This window comes from Bos grunniens, chromosome 3 (genome assembly GCF_055505025.1).
Source record: "Bos grunniens cultivar Pamir isolate PY7600 chromosome 3, Bosgru_T2T1.0, whole genome shotgun sequence".
NCBI lineage: Eukaryota > Metazoa > Chordata > Mammalia > Artiodactyla > Bovidae > Bos > Bos grunniens.
In genome coordinates, this window is record NC_141167.1 from 61,272,534 (window position 1) to 61,294,091 (window position 21,558).

General features: G+C 36.3%; 1 protein-coding gene across 11 annotated transcripts in view; it reads right to left on the minus strand.

Annotated features, from left to right (window-relative positions):
• The window catches only part of TTLL7 (tubulin tyrosine ligase like 7), a 147,924-nt gene that overhangs the window by 37,020 nt on the left and 89,346 nt on the right, over positions 1–21,558 (minus strand). For all 11 annotated transcript variants that reach the window (XR_015160339.1, XR_015160341.1, XR_015160343.1 and 8 more), the window contains 6 exons: positions 18,918–19,065; positions 18,759–18,832; positions 17,535–17,670; positions 9,937–10,023; positions 4,986–5,184; positions 670–875 (listed from right to left, as the gene is read on the minus strand). Coding sequence is in view for 6 of the 11 variants with exons in the window: in XM_086390773.1 (XP_086246899.1) it covers positions 670–875; positions 4,986–5,184; positions 9,937–10,023; positions 17,535–17,670; positions 18,759–18,832; positions 18,918–19,065 (850 nt within the window). In the remaining 5 variants the exon portion in view is untranslated. The remainder of the gene's footprint in view (positions 1–669; positions 876–4,985; positions 5,185–9,936; positions 10,024–17,534; positions 17,671–18,758; positions 18,833–18,917; positions 19,066–21,558) is intronic.

A 21,558-nucleotide genomic window follows, 5' to 3' on the forward strand; every position in this document is an offset into this window, starting at 1 on the left:
CACATTAAATAAACAAACTAAATAAGTCATTGGTCTATGTGAAGGTACATGGAGGTATCTGCTGAGTTGGCCAACAAGTTCATCTGGGTTTTACACCTGATTGAACTTGTTGGTCAACCCAATATTTGAGCATTTACTAGAAAACTTGGTTGCAAAAAAGTTCACTGACTTCCTCAATACTGAATCTCTAAGATTTATGCTAAAGGAGGAAATATTATATATATGTATATATATAATTCTATATGCTAATTTAATATACAGAAAATGTTATTAAAAATTCCATATTTCAGTGCTCTAAAGATAATTTACCAATAGTTAATTTTTTAACTTATTTATCAATAGTCCCATTAAGGAAAATTTTCCATAAAACAAAATTCCCCAAATTCAGACACACTGTACAATCAATGCAAAATTACCCTACTCCATGAGCAAATGGAAAATAAATATATTCTCAGTGTTCGTCCTCAAGTTTTGTGATATAGTGAAGCTGGCCTTTTAAGAATCCATACTTGGTTATAGGTGAAGAAAGAGGAATAATCCAAATTCCAGGAGACCATGAGTTGAATAGAAAGGATTTGATGTTCAATCTATCCTCCTCCCAGCTAATCCCTCTGCCACCTAATTCCTGAGTACAGCGCTCATTTCAGGGCAGCAAAACAGAAGACTTACCATCAGAGAGTCAGAGGAGCTGGCATCATTACTTTGAGGCAGATGCCTCGTGTAGGAGGAGGCACGGTTTAAAGAATGTGACCGAGACCCTGAAGTCGGCCGGGATGCTGATATCACTTGTTGAGCAGAAAAGGGGCGGATGTCTGCACAGGATGGTGACTGAGAAGAGATGGACCGAGGACAACTGACTGAACGCCTTATGGAGCCTATGGATGATGAAGAAAAGGGATGGTACAGTAGCAGAGTTAGTAGAAGTCCTCCACTGTATTGTATCTATACAAACTAATGATTAGCAGGGTGACTTGTTTTTTTTAGTTTCTAAGTCATGTCTGACTCTTTGTGACCCTATGGACCATAGCCCACCAATCTCCTCTCTCCATGAGATTTTCCAGGCTAGAACACTGGAGTGGGTTGCCATTTCCTTCTCCAGGGGATCTTTCCAGCCCAGGGATCGAATCCACGTCTCCTGAATTGGCAGGCAGGTTCTTTACAGCTGAGCCACCAGAGAAGCCCTAGAAGGGTGGCAGTAAGTGTCAAAGCATCGGCATCACCATGAGAATATAAATTTGGAGTTATTTCTTCAATTTAAACAGTGAACACAGTGCAGAACCCCTGTCATGTATAAAGAATGGCTCTTGTGAGAATAATACTTAAATAGTACCTTAGTGTTCTATTCTTGAAACTTGACAAAAGGACCAGAAGAACAGAAAGCTAACATGTATGGAACACATTCTACAAAGCAGGCATCATGCTAGGTGGTACACTACTATCTTTGTTCTCACAGAAACCCTCTGAAGTACAAATCTCTATCATCTGGAGACTCAGAAAGAACTTATCACATGACAAGAAGATTGCCAAGTTCAGTTCTAAACCCTGACTTAAGGCCAGCACGCTCCCTTTTTCTATAATATAGACTGGTCACTTATTAGAATCTGTGCAGATGTTAGAAACAGAGTATTTTACAGCAGGATTCATAGGGGCAAATGAATAGGGGAGAATGGCCAGGATAAATTGATGTTATCAAATTTAGGGCCCATGAAAATAAAATAATAATAATAATGTGTGATGGTGTGCTCAGTTGTATCCGACTATAACCTGCCAAGCTCCTCCGTCCAAGGAATTTTTCTGGCAAGAATACTGGAGCAGGTTGCCATTTCCTACTCTAGGGGATCTTCCCAACCCAGGGATTGAACTCGCATCTCTTGCAGCTCCTACATTGGAGGGCGGGGTGATTATCACTGCGCCACCTAGGAAGGATGCAATTATTGCAATAATAATAATATAACAGAAGAAAAACAAAGATTATATAGCTGGTTATTATAAAAGTAGTACTAGACAGACAAGTCCTTATTCACAGGACAGACGAATTTTAAAAATTAGATTTAAATTACCATAGTAAAATATTTAAATGAAGAAAAAAACGTCTGGATCAATGATTGTTATCAGAACAACTTAAAAAATCATAGAATATCTTCTATGCTTGTGCAAATTGAGAACATTTAAAGGGAGAACCAATTATTCCTGACAAATTTTAATGCCTGACACAAAGAAATAGAATGTTCTTCAATACTATCAACATCTATAACTTTCCTAGCACATATGTTCTATATACCCTCCATTGTATATTTTCTCTCTGCTTAGGAAATATATCACTCTTCATTAATTAAATAATTTCATAAAACTCACATGAAGGCAGGTTCAATACCCAAATATTTCTCTTCAATAGCTGTTGATAAAAATGTAAACCTTTATAAAGGCAATGGACTTGAGCCTTATATTTAGAGATGTATTTCTAAAGGATTTTGACTTGATGAGAAGTCTAATAGTTCTATTTAGTTCTGCAGAGTATAAAAAAGTATACTCATTCAAGCTATAAAAAATGTCAAACAAATGAACAAAAAAAGCTTCCATTTGTTCCAACTGTTAATCTCCTTCTAAAAGTCACACTAGTTTTTGAAATGGCACTTCTAAAAAGGGCTGTGTGGGAAACATACCATTGGTCAATCTTCTCCTAAGAAATACTCATAAGCATGTACTAATACATATACCTTGGCCCTGCTTTCTTCAAGGGCTTATGATGGTGGTTTGGATATGTATAATGTGATTATAGCTGCAGAAGGGAAACAAGACTTTTTCTTGAATCACAAGAGATTTTCATTTTTTCTCCTGCATACATTAGAATTCAGACAGAATAACTAAGTAGTTAGATATGTCAATGAAATTTAGGTAGACTAACAAAAAATGGTTGAAACTTTCATGCATAAATTATCTGAGAGAAAATACTTCATACAGTTTTGCATAGGACTGCTGCTGCTGCTGCTAAGTCGCTTCAGTCGTGTCCGACTCTATGCGACCCCATAGACGGCAGCCCACCAGGCTCCCCCGTCCCTGGGATTCTCCAGGCAAGAACACTGGAGTGGGTTGCCATTTCCTTCTCCAAAGCATGAAAGTGAAAAGTGAAAGTGAAGTCGCTCCGTCGTGTCCGACTCTTAGTGACCCCATGGACTGAAGCCTACCAGGCTGCTCCGCCCATGGGATTTTCTAGGCAAGAGTACTGGAGTGGGGTGCCATTGCCTTCTCCCTACCATATATCAAATCAAAATATATCCTTTGGTACTGTAACAAGTTTAAATTTCCTATATTAACCCCCTACAACAGAAAGCGTTGTACATAATCTGAATTTTTATCCTCAGTTATCAACATCTGTTTGGAGAGAAAATTCAAGGAAGGCTTGTGGCTATAACATTCCTTAGTGTAAGATTAAAAAGAGAATATAAGAAATTGAAACCTTTGTTGCAATTCTTAATGGCTATGAAAACAAAATACAACTAATAAGGAGAAAGATATTAAGTGAATTAGACAAGCTTTAAAATGTAAATTTATACTTAAAAACATTTTTAGTACACTCTTGTCTAATCTCAATTTATTAAAACTACTGGTCTCAGAAGAAAAAAGAATCTGAGTACAAGAACCCTAGTAGTTTTTCTCATCCCTATTCCATCCTCTGTCAGTTCATGCTGTTAGGGATACACACATTAGCCAAGAGGAAAGGGACTCCAAAACCGATTAAATCTGGGCAGAAAAATGTCAGCTTCCAAAAGAGAAACAGAGCCATACTTACACAGAGACATACTGAAAGTACTTAAGGAGTCTTTAAAATAAAGGAACTAATGGATAAAAGAGCTTACAAACTCTGAAACAGGTGCTCAATAAACATAAATTAAAAGAGTAAATAAAAAATGAAATATAATATACTACTTCCCCTCAAAACATAAAAGCTGTCAAAGACAGGAAGTATTTTTATGGAATAATTTGAAAGTAAAAGAAAGATCATTTAAAATCTTCATATATTAATTCTGCATTGCTTATGCATTTTCCCCATAAGTATGGAAGGCCGAGTTTATCAGGAAACTACCATATTAAGCCATTGCTGCAGACAGAGCAACAGAGGCTCAGAAATGTGTTTACCGAGTGACTGAACCAGTGCCTTGTGGAGCTCTGGGACAGTGGAGGACAAGGCAGTCAGAGAGATGAGTGACAGAGGTTAAGAAAAGCCCTGCATTGGAGACAACATCAGGAAGGGGTATCCGAACGAGCCTGGGCAACACCAATACCAAGCTGGATATCTGGGGATGAAAGAAGAATCAAAGACACAACACTGGACATTGGGATTGAAAAAGGAATGAAAGAGGGAGAAAATGGGGAAAGAAATAAAGGAAGAAAGCAGAAAAGGGCAGCAGGAAAGAAGGAAACAGAGAAGCTGGTTGGTGGTTCTCCTGAATACTTCCTGTACACCAAAGTCCTGACTGAAGTGCTTACCCGTGATGAAAATGGGAGGGAACAAAACTTCAACTATTTCACAATTGTGTGGCTCACAGATACATTCAATTCAAATACCTAGAGAGAGACACACATTTTTTGAAATAGGGGACAATATAAAACAAAATGAATGACAGAGTGGGGAACGGAATGAGAGAATATTGGGGCTTAAAAGAAAATGCCATCAGCAGATCAACCGATCATCATGAGGCACAGGTTCAAAGACTCATGCAGAAATTTACGACTTAACGAAGACTTTGAAATATGGAACAGAAGACTACAGAGATCCTTAAGTCTAACTCCTTTTGTTTCCCATTTGCAGACCCCGAAAGGGATTGTGGGATCCAGACCTAACAGGTCTGGTTGGGGAAGGAAGTGGGGTAGAATCTAGGTCTCCTCACACAAGGGTTCATTTGGCCCAAGGTCTTTTATTGAGTTCAGTGATTTCAATTCCATACTTCTTCACATAACAGCTAAGCTAGAAGAATTTAACTTACTGGATGGTTGGATTAATTTGTAGTGGTTGGACTGCTTAAGATTATATGTAACTTGCTTTTCTCTTTTCTTATTTTGGTACTCGTCTTTTTCATTTTCGTCGGATTCTGAAGAGCTGTTGCTACTGCCATAGCTGCTGTCACTGCTGTAGTACTTCTGTCTTTTCATGATCTCGGTACTCTCAGGCATGGAAGACAGAGGCTAAAATGGAAGGAAATGTTTATTTTGTTAGAATTCAGAAAGTCTTATGCACATGATTAGTTTAGCATTTCTAGTTTCCCACTTGGCAAATAGATGAGGAAAAGGAAAAGGTGGCAGGTTTTATTTTCATGGGCTTCAAAATCATTGCAGATGGTGACTGCAGACATGAAATTAAAAGACACTTACTCCTTGGAAGAAAAGCCATGACAAACCTAGACAGTGTATTAAAAAGCAGAGACATCACTTTGCTGACAAAGGTCCATATAGTCAAAGCTATGGCTTTTCCAATAGTCATGTATGGATGTGAGAGTTGGACTATAAAGAAGGCTGAGTGCTGAAGAATTGATGCTTTTGAACTTGGTGTTGGAGAAGACTTGTGAGAGTCCCTTGAACTGCAAGGAGATCAAACCAGTCAATCCTAAAGGAAATCAACCCTAAATATACATTGGAAGAAATGATGCTGAAGCTGAAGCTTCAATACTTTGGCCACCTGATGTGAAGAGCCGACTCATTGGAAAAGACCTTGATGCTGGGAAAGATTGAGGGCAGGAAGAGAAGGGGACGACAGAGGATGAGATGGTTGGATGGCAACACCAACTAAATGAACGTGAGTTTGAGCAAACTACTGGAGATAGTGAAGAACAGGGAAACCTGCTGTGCTGCAGTCCATTGGGGTCACAAAGAGTAAGACTCAGAGGCTGACCAACAAAATGTTCAAAATCACTCAATAAATGTGTATATGTGTATGTGTGCATGTGTGTTTGTGAGAGAGAACGGAGGAGGAGAGAAGGAAGAAAAAGAAAAGCAAAAGAGGCAAAAAATAAAATAAGAAAGCAGCAGTCCGATAAGCTATTATAAGTAAGATAATTCACTATAAACAAAACAGGCCACATCTTAAAACAGTCTATGAGCCTATCCACTTGAATAATGTGCAACAAGAAGCGAGATATTCCTCACATGTCTAACTTCATTATGGACACTTTAAGAAACAAAATTTGTAGTTAGTTTTCCACATTTCCCATTGGCTCATGTCTTTTCTTGGAGGATTCCTACCTCTGACACATAGGGTCTGGTCATAATGGAACAACATTGCTTTCCATTGCCCACACTAATTTTAAAAGGAGATATAAAAATTTCAGTATTACATAATTTTTTTAGAAAATAAGTGCTATGTAGATGGGTAAGTTTGTAAAGATTCAAAATGCCCTGATATCATGTTCCAGTATCTCTATCAGAATCACCTGTCGCTGAATCTCCCAGTCAGTGTGTTTCCAGTGATGACAGCGGAAGGAATAAAACATAAGGGAAGTGGGGAATCTGCACTTCAGAAAGAACGTGCACAACCAAGTGGAGTAAGTCAGTTTCGTAACTTAGTCATTTTAAAAGACAATTACACATGCTATACGCCTCCTATTCCTGCTAGGGAAGGTTCCTGCAGTTGTATACTAGTTTCTCGTTCTCTGTTAAATCAAACAAAAATGTTTTGATGTTAGCATACCCTGCAATGAAATCCTTGGTTACCCTGGGATTTCATGGAAATGAGGAATGTCTTCTTATGTAGCAGTGTAGGATGGAAAGATAAAGAAAGAAAAAGCATTTCACAAAGTGCCTAGAATACACAGTAAGCCAAAGCACAGTCTTAAAGTCACTGTCTTAGCAAAGGATGAGAAATAAAGCAGGGAATTAATTTAATACACTAAAGTACCAACTTGTGTTTAAGATATGTTCTTCTTTTGATAGTTTAATATTTACTGAGAGCTAACCATGTTCAAAGAGATACACAGAAAAACATTTACCAGTAACACAATCTTCAAACATTTTGATAGTCTTGGGGAATATGAATTCTAGAGAAAGGATGTTTCTTCAGAAGTCTAGCATACCCAGAAGAAACAATGGCACAATGAAGCTTGCTAGTAGTACCTTCCTTCAGGTAGGCAAGCAGCTTTAAAGTTTCTTAAGGAACTTGACTACATAATGAGCTATTTGAGTCTACAAAGAATCGCAAACAGAAATGGACTGCTAAATCTTTGTTTCATACATGCATTTGGGACTAGTTAAAAATACATTGTTTAAGCAGTAATTAATAAGAAGTCATAGCAAATAAACTCCAAACAGTGCCTTAACTACAAAATGAAATTTGCAAACTGGTACTGAGTTCTAACACAAACCATATCATTCATTTTTTTTTCATATCATTCATTTTTATGTCCAACTGTATTATGAATGGGGTTGTATATTAAATATATATAAATGGTATAAAGAATAATAAAACAAATACCAAATACATTCTACCTGACTGAAGAACAATGATAATACTTTATGTGATATTATTCATGTATACACAACTGAGCGAATAAGCACTTATTTATGTATTTAATACCTAATTAATATTTCTTATATTCTTAAATAATTGAAACTTTGTTTCTCCTAGTACCAGTTTCATTTAACCTTGATTACCTTCAATTATTCTACCAGTAAATACATTGGAAATCAATATTTGGTGTGTGATAACATCACTCTAGCTCAGTCGGTAAAGAATCTGCATGCAATGTAGGAGACCCAGGTTCGATTCCTGGGTCTGGAAGATCCCCTGGAGAAGGAAATGGCAACCCGCTCCAGTATTCTTGCCTGGAGAATCCCATGGACAGAGGAGCCTAGCAGGCTACAGTCCACAGGGTCGCAAGAGTCGGACATGACTTAGCGACTTAACTACTACTACTAACTACTAACATCCCTCTAAAACGAAAGGCCGTTTTGAAATTTAGTATACTCCAGACCCTCAGTGTACAGGATGTTAGAAGTTTTAAAAGTACTTTTATTTCAGATTGATTATGTAACTTTCAGTACTTCAAAATATTTCTAGTGTTAATAACTACAGGAATTAATCAATTCATTTCAAGAAATACATTGCTGTGCTGTACTATGTGCCAAGTTGCTTCAGTCGTGTCTGACTCTTTGCAACCCCATGGACTGTAGCCTGTCAGGCTCCTCTGTCCATGGGATTCCCCAGGCAAGAACGCTAGAGTCGGTTGCCATTCCCTTTTCCAGGGGATCTTCACATGTCCATGGGATTCCCCAGGCAAGAACGCTAGAGTGGGTTGCCATTCCCTTTTCCAGGGGATCTTCACAACCCAAAGATTGAACGTGTGTCTCTTATGTCTCCTTCATTGGCAGGTGGGTTTTTTACCACTAGTGCCTCCATTGTTAGCCCCTACTATTTGCCTGGAATAAGAGGGGTTGAAAAATACACAGTGTGAATTCTGTCCTCTTGGAGGTAATATTTTTATTTGGATGATAAGCCTTATTTGACGAAGCTAAACAAAATTATAAGACAGTAGAAGGGTGACTTAGAGCCTTTGCATTTGCAAATCTTCCACAAATATTGTGCACCCAGGTTGCCTCACATCTGGTTTGCCAAATTGCTAAATAATTAATATACAAAGTCTAGAAACTTCCCTATATTTTCCAAAATGAAGCAATAACATGAAGGTATTCACTTTTACTCATACTCTAAAAATATATTTGTTCCAAAGGAATTACCAACAACATCTTCTACAGTTCTTTAATATAGAACACATAATTCAAAAGAACAATGCCTGACATCCATGTTTCTGGTCTTCACTAGATACGTATCTTTCACCAGATTCGTCTTATATCCATTTACTCTCCAAGAATCTTTCACTTGAGTCATACCAAATTCCTTGTTGTTTTCCCAATACTGTATGCAGTGTTATACCTCCATGTCTTTGCCTTTAATGTTCGCTCTACCCTCAATGTCCTTCTACCCTTCTTGTATGTTCAGAGAACTACTCAAGACGCAACTCAAATGGTGCTTCCTTTACGAAGCCATCCAAAGTCTACCAATCCCTTTCTTCTCTATGTTAATGTAGCACTTTTCACTCTGTTAATTGCAGGACTTGCCACAATATACCTTGGTTTTTGGTTCACGTATCTGCCCTTCCACTAGTCACAAGGTCCCTGTGGACACATTCAACAAATTTAACTAATGGTTTTGAGAACCTACTAACTAATGGTTTTGAGAACCTACTAACTAATGGTTTTGAGAACCTACTAAGGCATGTAATAAGAATCATGAATGCATGACAGAGCAGGATATCTGTGAGGATGAAGTGATAGTTTTAGTACTGCTCAAATGTAAAGTGAAAAAAAGTAGAATGCAAATCTTCCCAAGATTTTAGGAATTCAAATTTCCTACTTTACTTGCAAAGCCTTTGACATATAACAAAAGAACACATGGATGAAGCACAGAGCATATTAAGGTAAAGCAAACACTTGCCTATTTTTGCCAGCATGATAGATTTCTATGTATTCTTACAAACTTTAACTGTTTTGCCTTACACAAATTTAATGTTGCAGGGCTAGTAAAAGATGGGGCTCCTCATTAGTATCTCTAGAATCATGATTTGTCTTATCTAAAATGCTACGCATCTCTGAAAATTATATGTCTGGAGATATAAGGAAAACTTAGTACTGAGTATATAATGATGGTACCAGTTCTAGGTCTCATTTGACCCTGACTCATAGGGCTTTCACTCGATTAAGGATAGAATCAGAAAATGAGAAAAACTAACAAAATGAAGTTTCTCCTAAATACAAGATAATGTCATCTAATTCTGTAGTCCACAAAGTTTCATGAACGTGGCATCAGTCATTCGTAGAGTCAGAAAAGTGAGAAGAAAATCACCTGTCCATAGAAGAGTCTACTTTGATAGGAAGTAAGGGAGATGGTACCTTTGGTCCTCGAGACTTGGTAGTTTTGCCCATCAGCTTTTCATCATCAATTTCACATTGTTCCAGAAGATCCAAAATGTCTTCCTCCTTAAAAAAAATTAATTAAAATCATGATCACTAATGGACTCCAGAATTTTTCCAAGTTCATTAGTCTTTGTGTATAGTAAAGATTCTGAGAACTATTTAACAAAGATTGCTCAGATCAAATGAAAAATAAAGGATCATGGCAAACTCTTGAAAAAACTTTCACTAAGATCTGGTAATAAAAATAGTACTAAGCTGAAATTATTATGTATTAATAATCATACACAATATATCCTTATGTTTTCATAAATTATTAAGATCTTGGAATACAATACTTCAATAAATTAGCCTATTGGATACTTTAAAATTTCTAAAAGTTCACTCTGATTTCTCTAGACCACAATTTCACCAATCATTTCCATATCGATTAGTGTAAAATAAAATTACAACTTCAGGCAGAACACTGACGACTGGCCTAATAGGTTCATTTAGAACAGTCCAATGTTCATATTTAGGTAACGGACACAGTTTAATGAAACTCAAATTTTTAACTAATGAACAATATCTTTAGAACTTTATGAAAGGTTTTCATTTTATAGGCCTAATATCTTCTCTTACACTCTTCGAGAGTCACTTTGAAGTCAAAGGGTAACATGATGAAAAGACAGGAGCAACAGGAGTATAACAGCTATACTAAAAGAGGCGCAGTCAACTGCTTTCATTGAGTTACTTATTCAACATATAAAATATCGTATCTTTACTTATATATTTATGATTTATATTTGTGTTTCTTTTTTTAAAGGGTGGTTAAAATAAACCAGAAATATCACTGTGCAGTGGAAATCCATAACAAAGGTCACTCATCATCCCAACCTAAGATTTAGTTATTAAAATACCAAAAGATTCTTGTTATAAAGCTTTGATTAAACAACAATCCTACAATGAATTCTAAAGACAGCAGTACACAATAGTTAAAAAGTAAGGAGTTCCGATTTTGTTAGGAGAAAGAAGGTCATATAGACAATATTTTCATCATAACAGCTAAAAAAAAGATGATAAACTAAATAGTCATACTTTTTAAGACATCGGAAAGCTATGGATAAAAGTAATGTAAAAGGAATTATACCAGAGAGGGAAAAGTGCTTCGTAAGTGAGCAGAGATAAGTGGCCACTTTCCACTTTGGGGTCATTTGTCAAGCCTAGAAACAGTTGAGCAGAGATTAGGACTATAATAAGCATAGAGATTCTACAAGGATAAACAGAATCTAGTGGAATTTTCTAATGTCATGTGGGCTAGTGAGACACCTAGAAGAGTCCCACAGACCTGGTTCTCTTCACCTTCTGCCTCTCCAACAGCAATTTTAGTTGAGTGTGTAGTGGAATAGGAGGATAGAGGCATGGATAGAAAACCAGAAACACTTCTCTATAGTCTTGAAATTACTAGATACCAGTAGAGAATGAGGCCTGTAATAGACTGAATAGATATCACTCAGAAGGTGTTTGAAACCAGAGGTAAACTAAAGCAAACCTTTTGCAATGCAGCCTGAGCCTCAGTTCAACCGTTTTCTTTTCTTACTTCATTTTTAGTTGAAATATATTTGACATATAACACTGTATAAATTTAAGGGAGACAAAATGTTGACTTGATACTTTTATGCATTTAACATGATTGCCCTTTTAGTAATAGCTCCTTTATCACATCACATAATCATCATTTCTTTTTTGAGACTGAGATGATTAAGTAATGTTTGATAATTACAATACGATATTGTTGTCTATATTCACTCTACTGAGCATTAGATCTGTAGGGCTTATTTACTTCTAGTTACAAGACCCTTAAACAGGATTTCTCCTACTCCACCACACCCCAGCCCTAGTAACCACCATTTTACTCTTTGTGTTACGATTGTCTTTTTGGATTCCACATCTAAGCAATATCATACAGGATTTGTCTTTCTCTGTCTGACATCTCACTTAGTATAATGTCCTCAAGGTCCATCCACATTGTCACAAATAGCAGGATTTCCTTCTTTCTCATGGCTGAATAATATTCCATCTATATACACACCACATCCTCTTTATCCACTCATCCACTGACAGGCACTTAGATTGTTTCCATAACTTGGCTAGTGAGAATTATGCTGCAATAAACATGGGAGTGCATTTATCTCTGATATCCTGTTTTCATTTCCTTTGGGTAAATACTCAGAAATGGAACTGCTGGATCATATAGTAGATTTATTTTAATTTTTTGAGGAACCTCTGTATTATATTCTTTAGTGGTTGAACAAATTTATGTTCCCACCAATGGATTATAAGAGTTCCCATTTCTCTACATCCTTTCCAACACTTGCTACCTCTAATCTTCTTGATAATAGCCATTCTAACAAGTGTGAGGTGATATCTCACTGTAGTTTTGATTTAAATTTCCCTGCTGATTAAGGATGCTGAACATCTTTCTATGTACCTGTTGGCCACTGGAATATCTTCTTTGGAAAACTGTCTACTTAGTCCCTCTGTTCATTTTTAATCAAGGTGTTTATTTGTATGTGTGTTATGGAGTTGTAGGAGTTCTTTACAAATTTTAGACATTAACCCTTTCTCTTATATATGGTTTGCAAAAATTTTCTCCCATTCTGTAAGTGGCCTTTTCATTTTGTTGATTGTTTCTTTTGGTGTGCAGAAATGTTTCGGTTTGATACAGTTCCCATTGTTGATTTTTTGCTTTTGCTTTTGCTTAACTTTTCTTTGCCTCAAAGAGCAGCCCCTTGACCTAGCACCCTGAAATAAGAAAGAAATGTCTTCTTTTGAACAAAATAGTATCAGTTCAATTTTGATGCTTTTAACAATGTCTGTAGAATAAATGAAAATTATAGGACATTCAAACTAACAGAAAAATGTGACCCACAATTAAAAGGAAAAATCATCAATAAAAGCAAGTCCATAAATGATACAGATGTTAAAATTAACAGACAAGGATTTTAAAATAACTTATATACATATTAGATAAAATTGATAAAAACAAAATGAATAAAAGATGCAAACTTTTAATAGAGAAACAGAATTCAAAAAGCCAAATGGACATCCTTGAGTTGAAAAATATGTGATTGGATAGCCTTATTGGCACACTGAATTAAAGATACATCAATAGAAATCATTCAAACTGAAGGACAGAGAGAAAGAGAGAGAGAAGGAAAACAGAACATGCTATCAAAGATACAGTTTTTCCCTTAGTATCCACGGGCATTGGTTCCAGAACCTCCTGCAGATATCAAAATCTGTAGATGCTCAAGTTCCTCATACAAAATGGTGCAATATTTGCATATGACCTACACAAATCCTCCTATATATTTTAAATCAGCTTTAGATTACTTATAATACATAATACAAAGTAAATACCATATAAATAGTTACAAATATAATGCTATTAAAGTAGTTGGTGGAGCATGCCAAATTCAAGCTTTGCTTTCTGGATCTTCCTGAATTTTTTTCCAAATATTTTAACCTACAATTGGTTGAATTCACAGAGCAGAACCTGCGAATACAGAAGGCCAACTGTATGTGAGATACTGTCAAATGACCTAATATGTGTAATGAGAGTCCCATAAAGAGACAATATACAAAATAATGCAGCAAAAAATCTGAAGGAAAAACAAAAGACAGGTTTCCAAAACCAATGAGAGAGATGAATCCACAGGTTCAAGAGGTCAAGAAAATTATGAGCAGGGTGAAAATTCTGAAAATAAAGAAAAAAGGCTGCCCGGAGAAAAAAAAAACAGCAACATATTACATTCAGATGTGCTGGGATTTAAAAAAAGAAGTGCCAACATAGAATTCTATACTCAGTTAAACTATAATTTTAAGTAAAGGCATAAATAAGACAATTGCAGACAAAAACCAAAACCAAGAAAAACAAACAAACAAACAACAACAACAAAAAAAAAAAACAAGCAGAAGACTCATCACCACTACACTCATGCTACAAGGAACATGAAATAATAGACTTCTTCAAACGGAAGGAAGACAAACCTTGTCAAAAGCATGAATATGCACAATAGAACGAAGAACACAAAAGGCAAATATGTAAGTAAACATGAGAAGTTATATAGGAAACAATTTAAAATCACTGAATGCTTAGGTAATAGTAACAATAATACATTTTGAGGCTTGCAACTTATGTAAAAGTATAGTATATGATAACAGCACAAACTATGGAAGGAGACACTAAATGAAACTAAACTGATATGGTCCTTATATAGTCTATGATGTGGTAAAATATCAATTCAGGGTAGATTATTATGATTAAAGGATGCATACTGTAATTTCTTTTGAGAAAAAATCATATTATACCTATGGCTGATTCATGTTGAGGTTGACAGAAAACAGCAAAATTCTGTAAAGCAATTATCCTTCAATAAAACATTAATTTTAAAAAATCATATTATGCTACAAATATAAACAGAATAATAAGATAAAATAGTACAATAAAAATAATTGATAGAAAAAGATAAAAGATAAAATAGTATAATAAAAGATTAAAAAGTATGAAAATAAATGGGTGGAAAAGATATGTAATTGAAATAGCAATCATAAGAAAGAAACTAGTATGACTGCATTAATCACACAAAGTAAATCTTAAGACAAGAATTATCACCCAAAAGATTTACATTTCATAGTGGTAAAACAGAATATATGAATTCATTAAAAAGACACCTTTGTAACTTCAAAGGATATGAAATCAAAACTGACAGAACTAAATCCACAATCAAGGTTGGAATGTTTAACAAATCTCTCAGTAATTGCTAGAACAAGTGGGACAAAATAATATGAAAGGTTATAGAATATTTGAACAACAGTAATAGCCAAATTTACTTAAAAGACATATATAAAACTCTATAACCATCACCTGTAACATACACGTTATTCTCAAGTAAATTGGGAAATTTATTAAAATAGTTATATCAAGTTAAAGCAAGTCTCAATTTATTTTACAAGACTAAAATCAGAATATTTTTTCTAACACCAATGAACTAAACTAGAAATCCTAACCACAAGTAAAACTAGAACTTTTTAAACACATGGAAATTAAGCAACAAAGTTCTAAGTAACCAAAATAAAAGTCAGAATATAATTTGAAATTCAGTTAGTAAAAATACAATACATAAAAATGCTAGATATAAAGGCAATATACAAAAATAACCAGATGTTTACAACCTGGCAACAAATCAAAAACAAAAAAATTTACAAACAATATTATCAGCAACAATAGCAAAAAAATTAAGAATTAAATACTTAAGAATAAATTTAATGAACTATGCACAAGAAATATAAACTGAAAACTATTAACATAGAGAAAGATCCAATTAAAGATCCAAGTAGATGGAGAGATATGTCATATTAATGGATCAGAAGACTAAGTATTGTTAATTCCCTAGAAATTGTTTTATAAATTCCTCAATCCCAATTAAAATACCAGCAGCCTTTTTTGTAATTAAACAATTAATCAAGATTTAGAATAAAACTGATTCTAAAATTTATAAAAGAATAAAAGGACTAGAAAAGCTAAGATTTTAAAAGAAAAAAAGAAATTTGAGGATTCACTCTCCCTAGTTTTGACACTATGAAACAACAGGAATGAAAATTGTGTGAAGATTGTATAAGAATAGGCTCATAGACCAATGGAATGGGGCAGGCAAAGTGTTGACATTTAAACTAAATTTTGAAATGTATTCATTGGAAGGACTGATGCTGAAGCTGAAACTCTAATACTTTGGCCACCTGATGCGAAGAACTAACTCATTGGAAAAGACCCTGATGCTGGGAAAGATTGAAGGCAGGAGGAGAAGGAGACGACAGAGGATGAGATGGTTGGACGGCATCACCAACTTGATGGACATGAGTTTGAGCAAGCTCCGGGAGTTGGTGATAGACAGGGAAGCCTGGCGTGCTGCAGTCCATGGGGTCACAAAGAGTCGGACATGACAGAGAGACTGAACTGAACTGAACTGAAAGTACTTTAAACAGACTATTTTAATTAACTTCAATTTTATTTTCACAACCTGTCACGTATACTTTTAATACTACTATTTTAGTGATCCAATTGAACAAATAGTTTAGTCTAAGGTTACAAAATTGAAACATAGGGGAGCTGGAATTTGAACATAGGTCTGTCTGGGTCCAAAATGCTTAGGATTTCTTAGTGCAGAGTGATGGGAAGATGGATCAAAGACTGTACTCACAGGAGAGAGAAATAACATTACAGAACAGGTAAAGGAAAATTAACAAAGGTCTCTAACTATCTGGGTCAGGAAAAACAAAAAAGCTACAGAACATAATTCTAAAAGTGGAAATAATTGCATATGTCAAAAGAGGGAAATTGGAAGGAAAAGAGCATTAAAGTATACAATATCCCTTCTGCTTCTGTCCCTTAGGCCTATTCCACTTGAAAATGGCTTTATAACCTTCTATTGCAGAATTTAAGTGCAAAGACTATACAAAAATATATTTATAATAAACTTTACCACGATTTTTAAATCACTCAGTATAATAGTGTAGCCAAGATATGGAGGTATCACACTAGGGAGATTTCCAGCAATATAAAATGTAAACAACTATAATAGGTCTGCATGCTGGAATTAAGAACACAAGAAAATGTAAGTATGAGTAAATGTGAATACTTAAAAAAACTATTAAAGACCACTGACTCTTTAGACAACAACAAAAGAATGTTATTTGTCCAGTGGGACATTAGTGAGCACAATGCTAGCAGGGGCTTGATTAGCCTCTGCATGCTGGGTTTGTCCTCTTGAAATGCTCCTTTTTGGAAACTTGAGCTATCATATTGAGTTCTGATTACCCTCCTTACATGTCATGTAAAGAGAAAGAGACACCCAGCCTACTCCCCAGATGTTCCATCTCTCAACCGAGGCACCAGACATATGACTGTAGCCACCTTGGATTTCCATCCCCAGATGAGCTTTCCAATAAATGCAAATATATGATTCACTTCAAGCTAGCTCAGCAGAAGAGCCACTGAACTGAGCCCAGCCAAGATTGCAGAATAATGAACAAATAAATGAAACGGCTTATTATATTGCAATAAATAACTAATAGACCTTTTAGTTATACAGATTATTCTGTATAACTAAATAGGCATACAGGTTATTCTGCATGTGAATGTGTGTGTTTCAATTATTTCTCATATGCCATGTCTATGCAGCATCAGGAAGAAAACATTGTATAGTACTATTTATAATCCAAATAATGAGAATATCACAAACCACTAGCTTATTTCAATCTATTTTTATTCAGTTACGTATACACAACTCTACAATAAAACATTTATTACAACAGATTACAAAATAACATCAACATTCTCTACCTCGTAATTTGTCCTGTTAAGACAACTTACTTATGAAATCTTTTGGCTGGTTATGAAACACTACCACCTGTTAAAATGGAAGAAAAGTGCATCTTAAAAGTGAAACGGTTTTACATGTGGAACTAAAATGGGTTGTTTTTAAAGACATATTGTTTGGCTTCATTCTTTTCTTTATAAACATTCATTCTTTTACCTTCATCCTTTTCAAAGGATTATTCAGCTCTCGCTGGAATGAAGCCGCTCTTCCTGAAAGGAAGGTCTGAAAGGCAACAGCCAACAAATTTTCATACTTTTCAAGTAGTGTTTTATCTTCAGGAGGATAAATTCGCCTACAATAAAATCAGATAAACCAGCTTTTTTAAAAAGCTATTATAGTGCAAGACGTAAGGTAAACTACAAAGATAATCCATGACTCTGTATCAGTCACTTCACTAGGTGCTAGAAATAAAGATGAATACAGTACGAGATATCCATAAATTTTTATCTGTTACCCATACAAACTGAAGTTTATCTAGAGAATTATCATTAAGTGATGAGTTCCAAAAGGCATAGTATAAAAATCTGGTTGAGGGGAGGTGGTTTAAGAAGAATTGCAATGGGACATATTGGAGAAATCCTGGAGAGCTTTATCAGAGATAGTTTAAGTGATAAGGTTTGGAAAGTTTTAGACTTAGTGTGATTATTGATGTATACAAGAATGTCGGGATTAACCCTAATGATCTTTTGAGGGGTGGCAGAATTTTCCTCTCTGCTGGAGAGAATTAGGTAGACAATTAGGTTGAGAGGAATGTGTTTTCATCACTACTGCTGATGGTATTAAGGCTGGAAAGAACACCTTACCAGGAGGGCAGGAAGTTCAGTGATCTCAAATTCACCTAATTCTGCTGAGTCATTATCAAATCTTGGGAGGAGGGGCAGTCTTCACAGGAACACAACGAGCTTAGAGGGGCCCCCGTCTTCTCCTGTCAAATGTGGCACTGGGGGGGGGGGGGGTCCAGTCCCACACAGTCCACGTCCCTTTCTGTCTCATACCTGGCTCCTCCAGACAGTTTCACTATTTGCCTGGTTCCTGATACATTTGAATTTACAACAAAGTACAAAAACGACTTTGAACTGACAGAAAGAATACTAAGAGACCTGACTTTCTCAAAATACCATATGATAATAAAATAAGATAACAGGATAACATCAGGCTTAAAGACTACACAACCACTCTTGAGGCTGGCAAGCAGGAGCTCTCACCAAGTCTGAACCATCTACTTGACTATCTTTCCTTGCTGGAAGTAAATTAAACAAAAAGCACGTTCTCAGCATGATATAAACACGACTTAAAATAAGCCTAAAAGTTAAAAAATATAGATACTGCTGTTTTGACACTTCACTTTTTCAATCTATAAAAAAACAAAAGCACGGTTACCTGTAATTCCCCATGTGTCGATTTTCGTGTTCTTCTTTCGAGATCTGCTTCCGTACCTGAGCGAGTCTCTCCTTCTAGAAATGAAGACGTTTTACAAATAAAACCTGACAAGCGAATTATGTAATTCAAACTGTAGGTACATTGTTAAAGTTTTCATACCAGCTCTTCTTTCCGCTTCTCCAACTGATGTCTCTGTTGTTCCCAATCTGAGGAACCTGGTAAGGGTCTTTTTATTGAATTCTGACCATAAAGCCTCCTTTGAGCTTCAGCTTTTTGTTTAGCCAAGTTTTTCCTTTTATCACTGGTCCTAAAATATAGAACATAAGACCATATTCCAGAATTCAAATAAGCTCTGATCTTATCCCTGTAAGGAGAATTAGCAGAAGAGGAGATACAGTGGGAATAGGAATCAATGTTTATTAAATTTATATATTCACACATATATTCATCTAGTCATTCATCAAATATGGATTTCCATACAACAAACAGAAGTTTTGAAGATAACAAGAGAAAATGGTGACAGTATAGCAACTGATTAGCTATACAATCTTAGGTCAATTAATTGCTGGGTATGTTTTTCCATCTATCAAATGTTAACAACAGCACTTCTCTTCAAAAGTTCTTATAAAGATTAACCCAGAGTGACACTGCAAGCATGATCATCTGCTCAGTTGTGTCAGACTCTTTGCGACACCACAGACCACAGCACACCAGGCTTCCCTGTCCTTCTCTATCTCCCGCAGTTTGCTCAAACTCACGTTCATTCAGTTGGTGATGCCATCCAACTATGTCAGCCTCTGTCTCCCCTTCTCCTCCTGCCCTCAATCTTTCCTGGCATCAGGATCTTTTCCACTGTCACCTCTTCACATCAGGTGGCCAAAGTACTGGGGCTTCAGCTTCAACATCAGCCCTTCCAATGAATATACAAGGTTGATTTCCTTTAGGATTGACTGGTGTGATCATTGTGCTGTACAAGAAACTCAAGAGTTCTCCAGTGTCACAATTCAAAAGCATCAATTCTTCAGCACTCAGCCATTTTTCTGGTCCAACTCCCACATCCATACCTAATTAATGGAAAAACTATAACTTTGACATTTGTCAAAGGCCTTATACAGACCTTTGTCAACAAAGTAATGTCTCTGCTTTTTAATATGCTGTCTAGGACTGTCATAGCTTTTCTTCCAAGGAGCAAGCGTCTTTTAATTTTGTTGCTGCAGTCACCATCCATAATTATTTTAGAGTACAAAAATAAAATCTATCACTGTTTCCACTTTTACCCCATGTATTTGCCAAGTGATGGGGCCAGATACCATGATCTTAGTTTTTCTGAATGTTGAGTTTTAAACCAGCTTTTTCCCTCTCCTCTTTCACCTTCATCAAAAGGCTCTTTAGTTCCTCTTCTCTTTCTGCCATTAGAGTGGTATAATCTGCATATATGAGGTTGCTGATATTTCTCCCAGTAATCTTGATTCCAGCTTGTGCTCCATCCAGCCCAACATTTCCCATAATGTGCTCTGCATAGACATTAAAATAAACAGGGTGACAATGTACAGCCTTGACGTACTCCTTTCCCAATTTGAAACTGGTCCATTTTTCCATGTTCGGTTCTAACTGTTGCTTCTTGACCTGCATACAGATTTCTCAGGAGGCAGGTTAGATGGTCTGGTATTCCCATCTCTTTAAGAATTTTCCAGAATTAGTTGTGATCCATACAATCAATGCCTTTAGTGTAGTCAGTGAAGCAGAAGTAGATTTTTTCTGGAATTTTCCTGCTTTTTCTATGATCCAACTAAGATCATGGCATCCAGTCCCATCACTTCATGGCAAATAGATGGGGAAACAGTGGAAACAGTAGCTGACTTTATTTTAGGGGGCTCCAAAATAACTGCAGATGCTGACTGCAGCCATGAAATTAAAAGATGCTTACTCCTTGGAAGGAAAGTTATGAACGCCCTGCTGCTAAGTCGCTTCAGTCGTGTCCAACTCTGTGCAGCCCCACAGACGGCAGCCCACCAGGCTCCCCTGTCCCTGGGATTCTCCAGGCAATCTAGACAGCATATTAAAAAGCAGAGGCGTTACTTTGTCAACAAAGGTCCATCTAGTCAAGGCTATGGTTTTTCCAGTAGTCATGTATGGATGTGAGAGTTGAACTATAAAGAAAGCTGAGTGCTGAAGAACTGATGCTTTTGAACTGTGGTGTTGGAGAAGACTCTTGAGAGTCCCTTGGACTGCAAGGAGATCCAACCAGTCCATCCTAAAGGAGATTAGTCCTGGATGCTCATTGGAAGGACTGATGTTGAAGCTGAAACTCCAATACTTTGGCCACCTGATGCGAAGAGCTGACTCATTTGAAAAGACCCTGATGCTGGGAAAGATAGAGGGCAGGAGGAGAAGGGGACGATAGAGGATGAGATGGTTTGATGGCATCACTGACTCAATGGACATGAGTTTGGGTAAACTCTGGGAGTTGGTGATGGACAGGGAGGCCTGGCGTGCTGCGGTTCATAGGGTCGCAAAGAGTACGACATGACTGAGCAACTGAACTGAACGGAACAAATGATGGCAATTTGATCTCTGGTTCCTTTGCCTTTTCTAAATCCAGCTTGTACATCTGGAAGTTCTTGGTTCACATACTGTTGAAGCTTAGCTTGAATGATTTTGAGCATTACCTTGCTAGCATGTGAAATGAGCACATTTGTACAGCAGTTTGAATATTCTTTGCCTTTCTTTGGAATAGGGATGCAAACTGACCTTTTCCCGTCCTGTGGCCACAGCTGAATTTTCCAAATTTGCTTTGGTG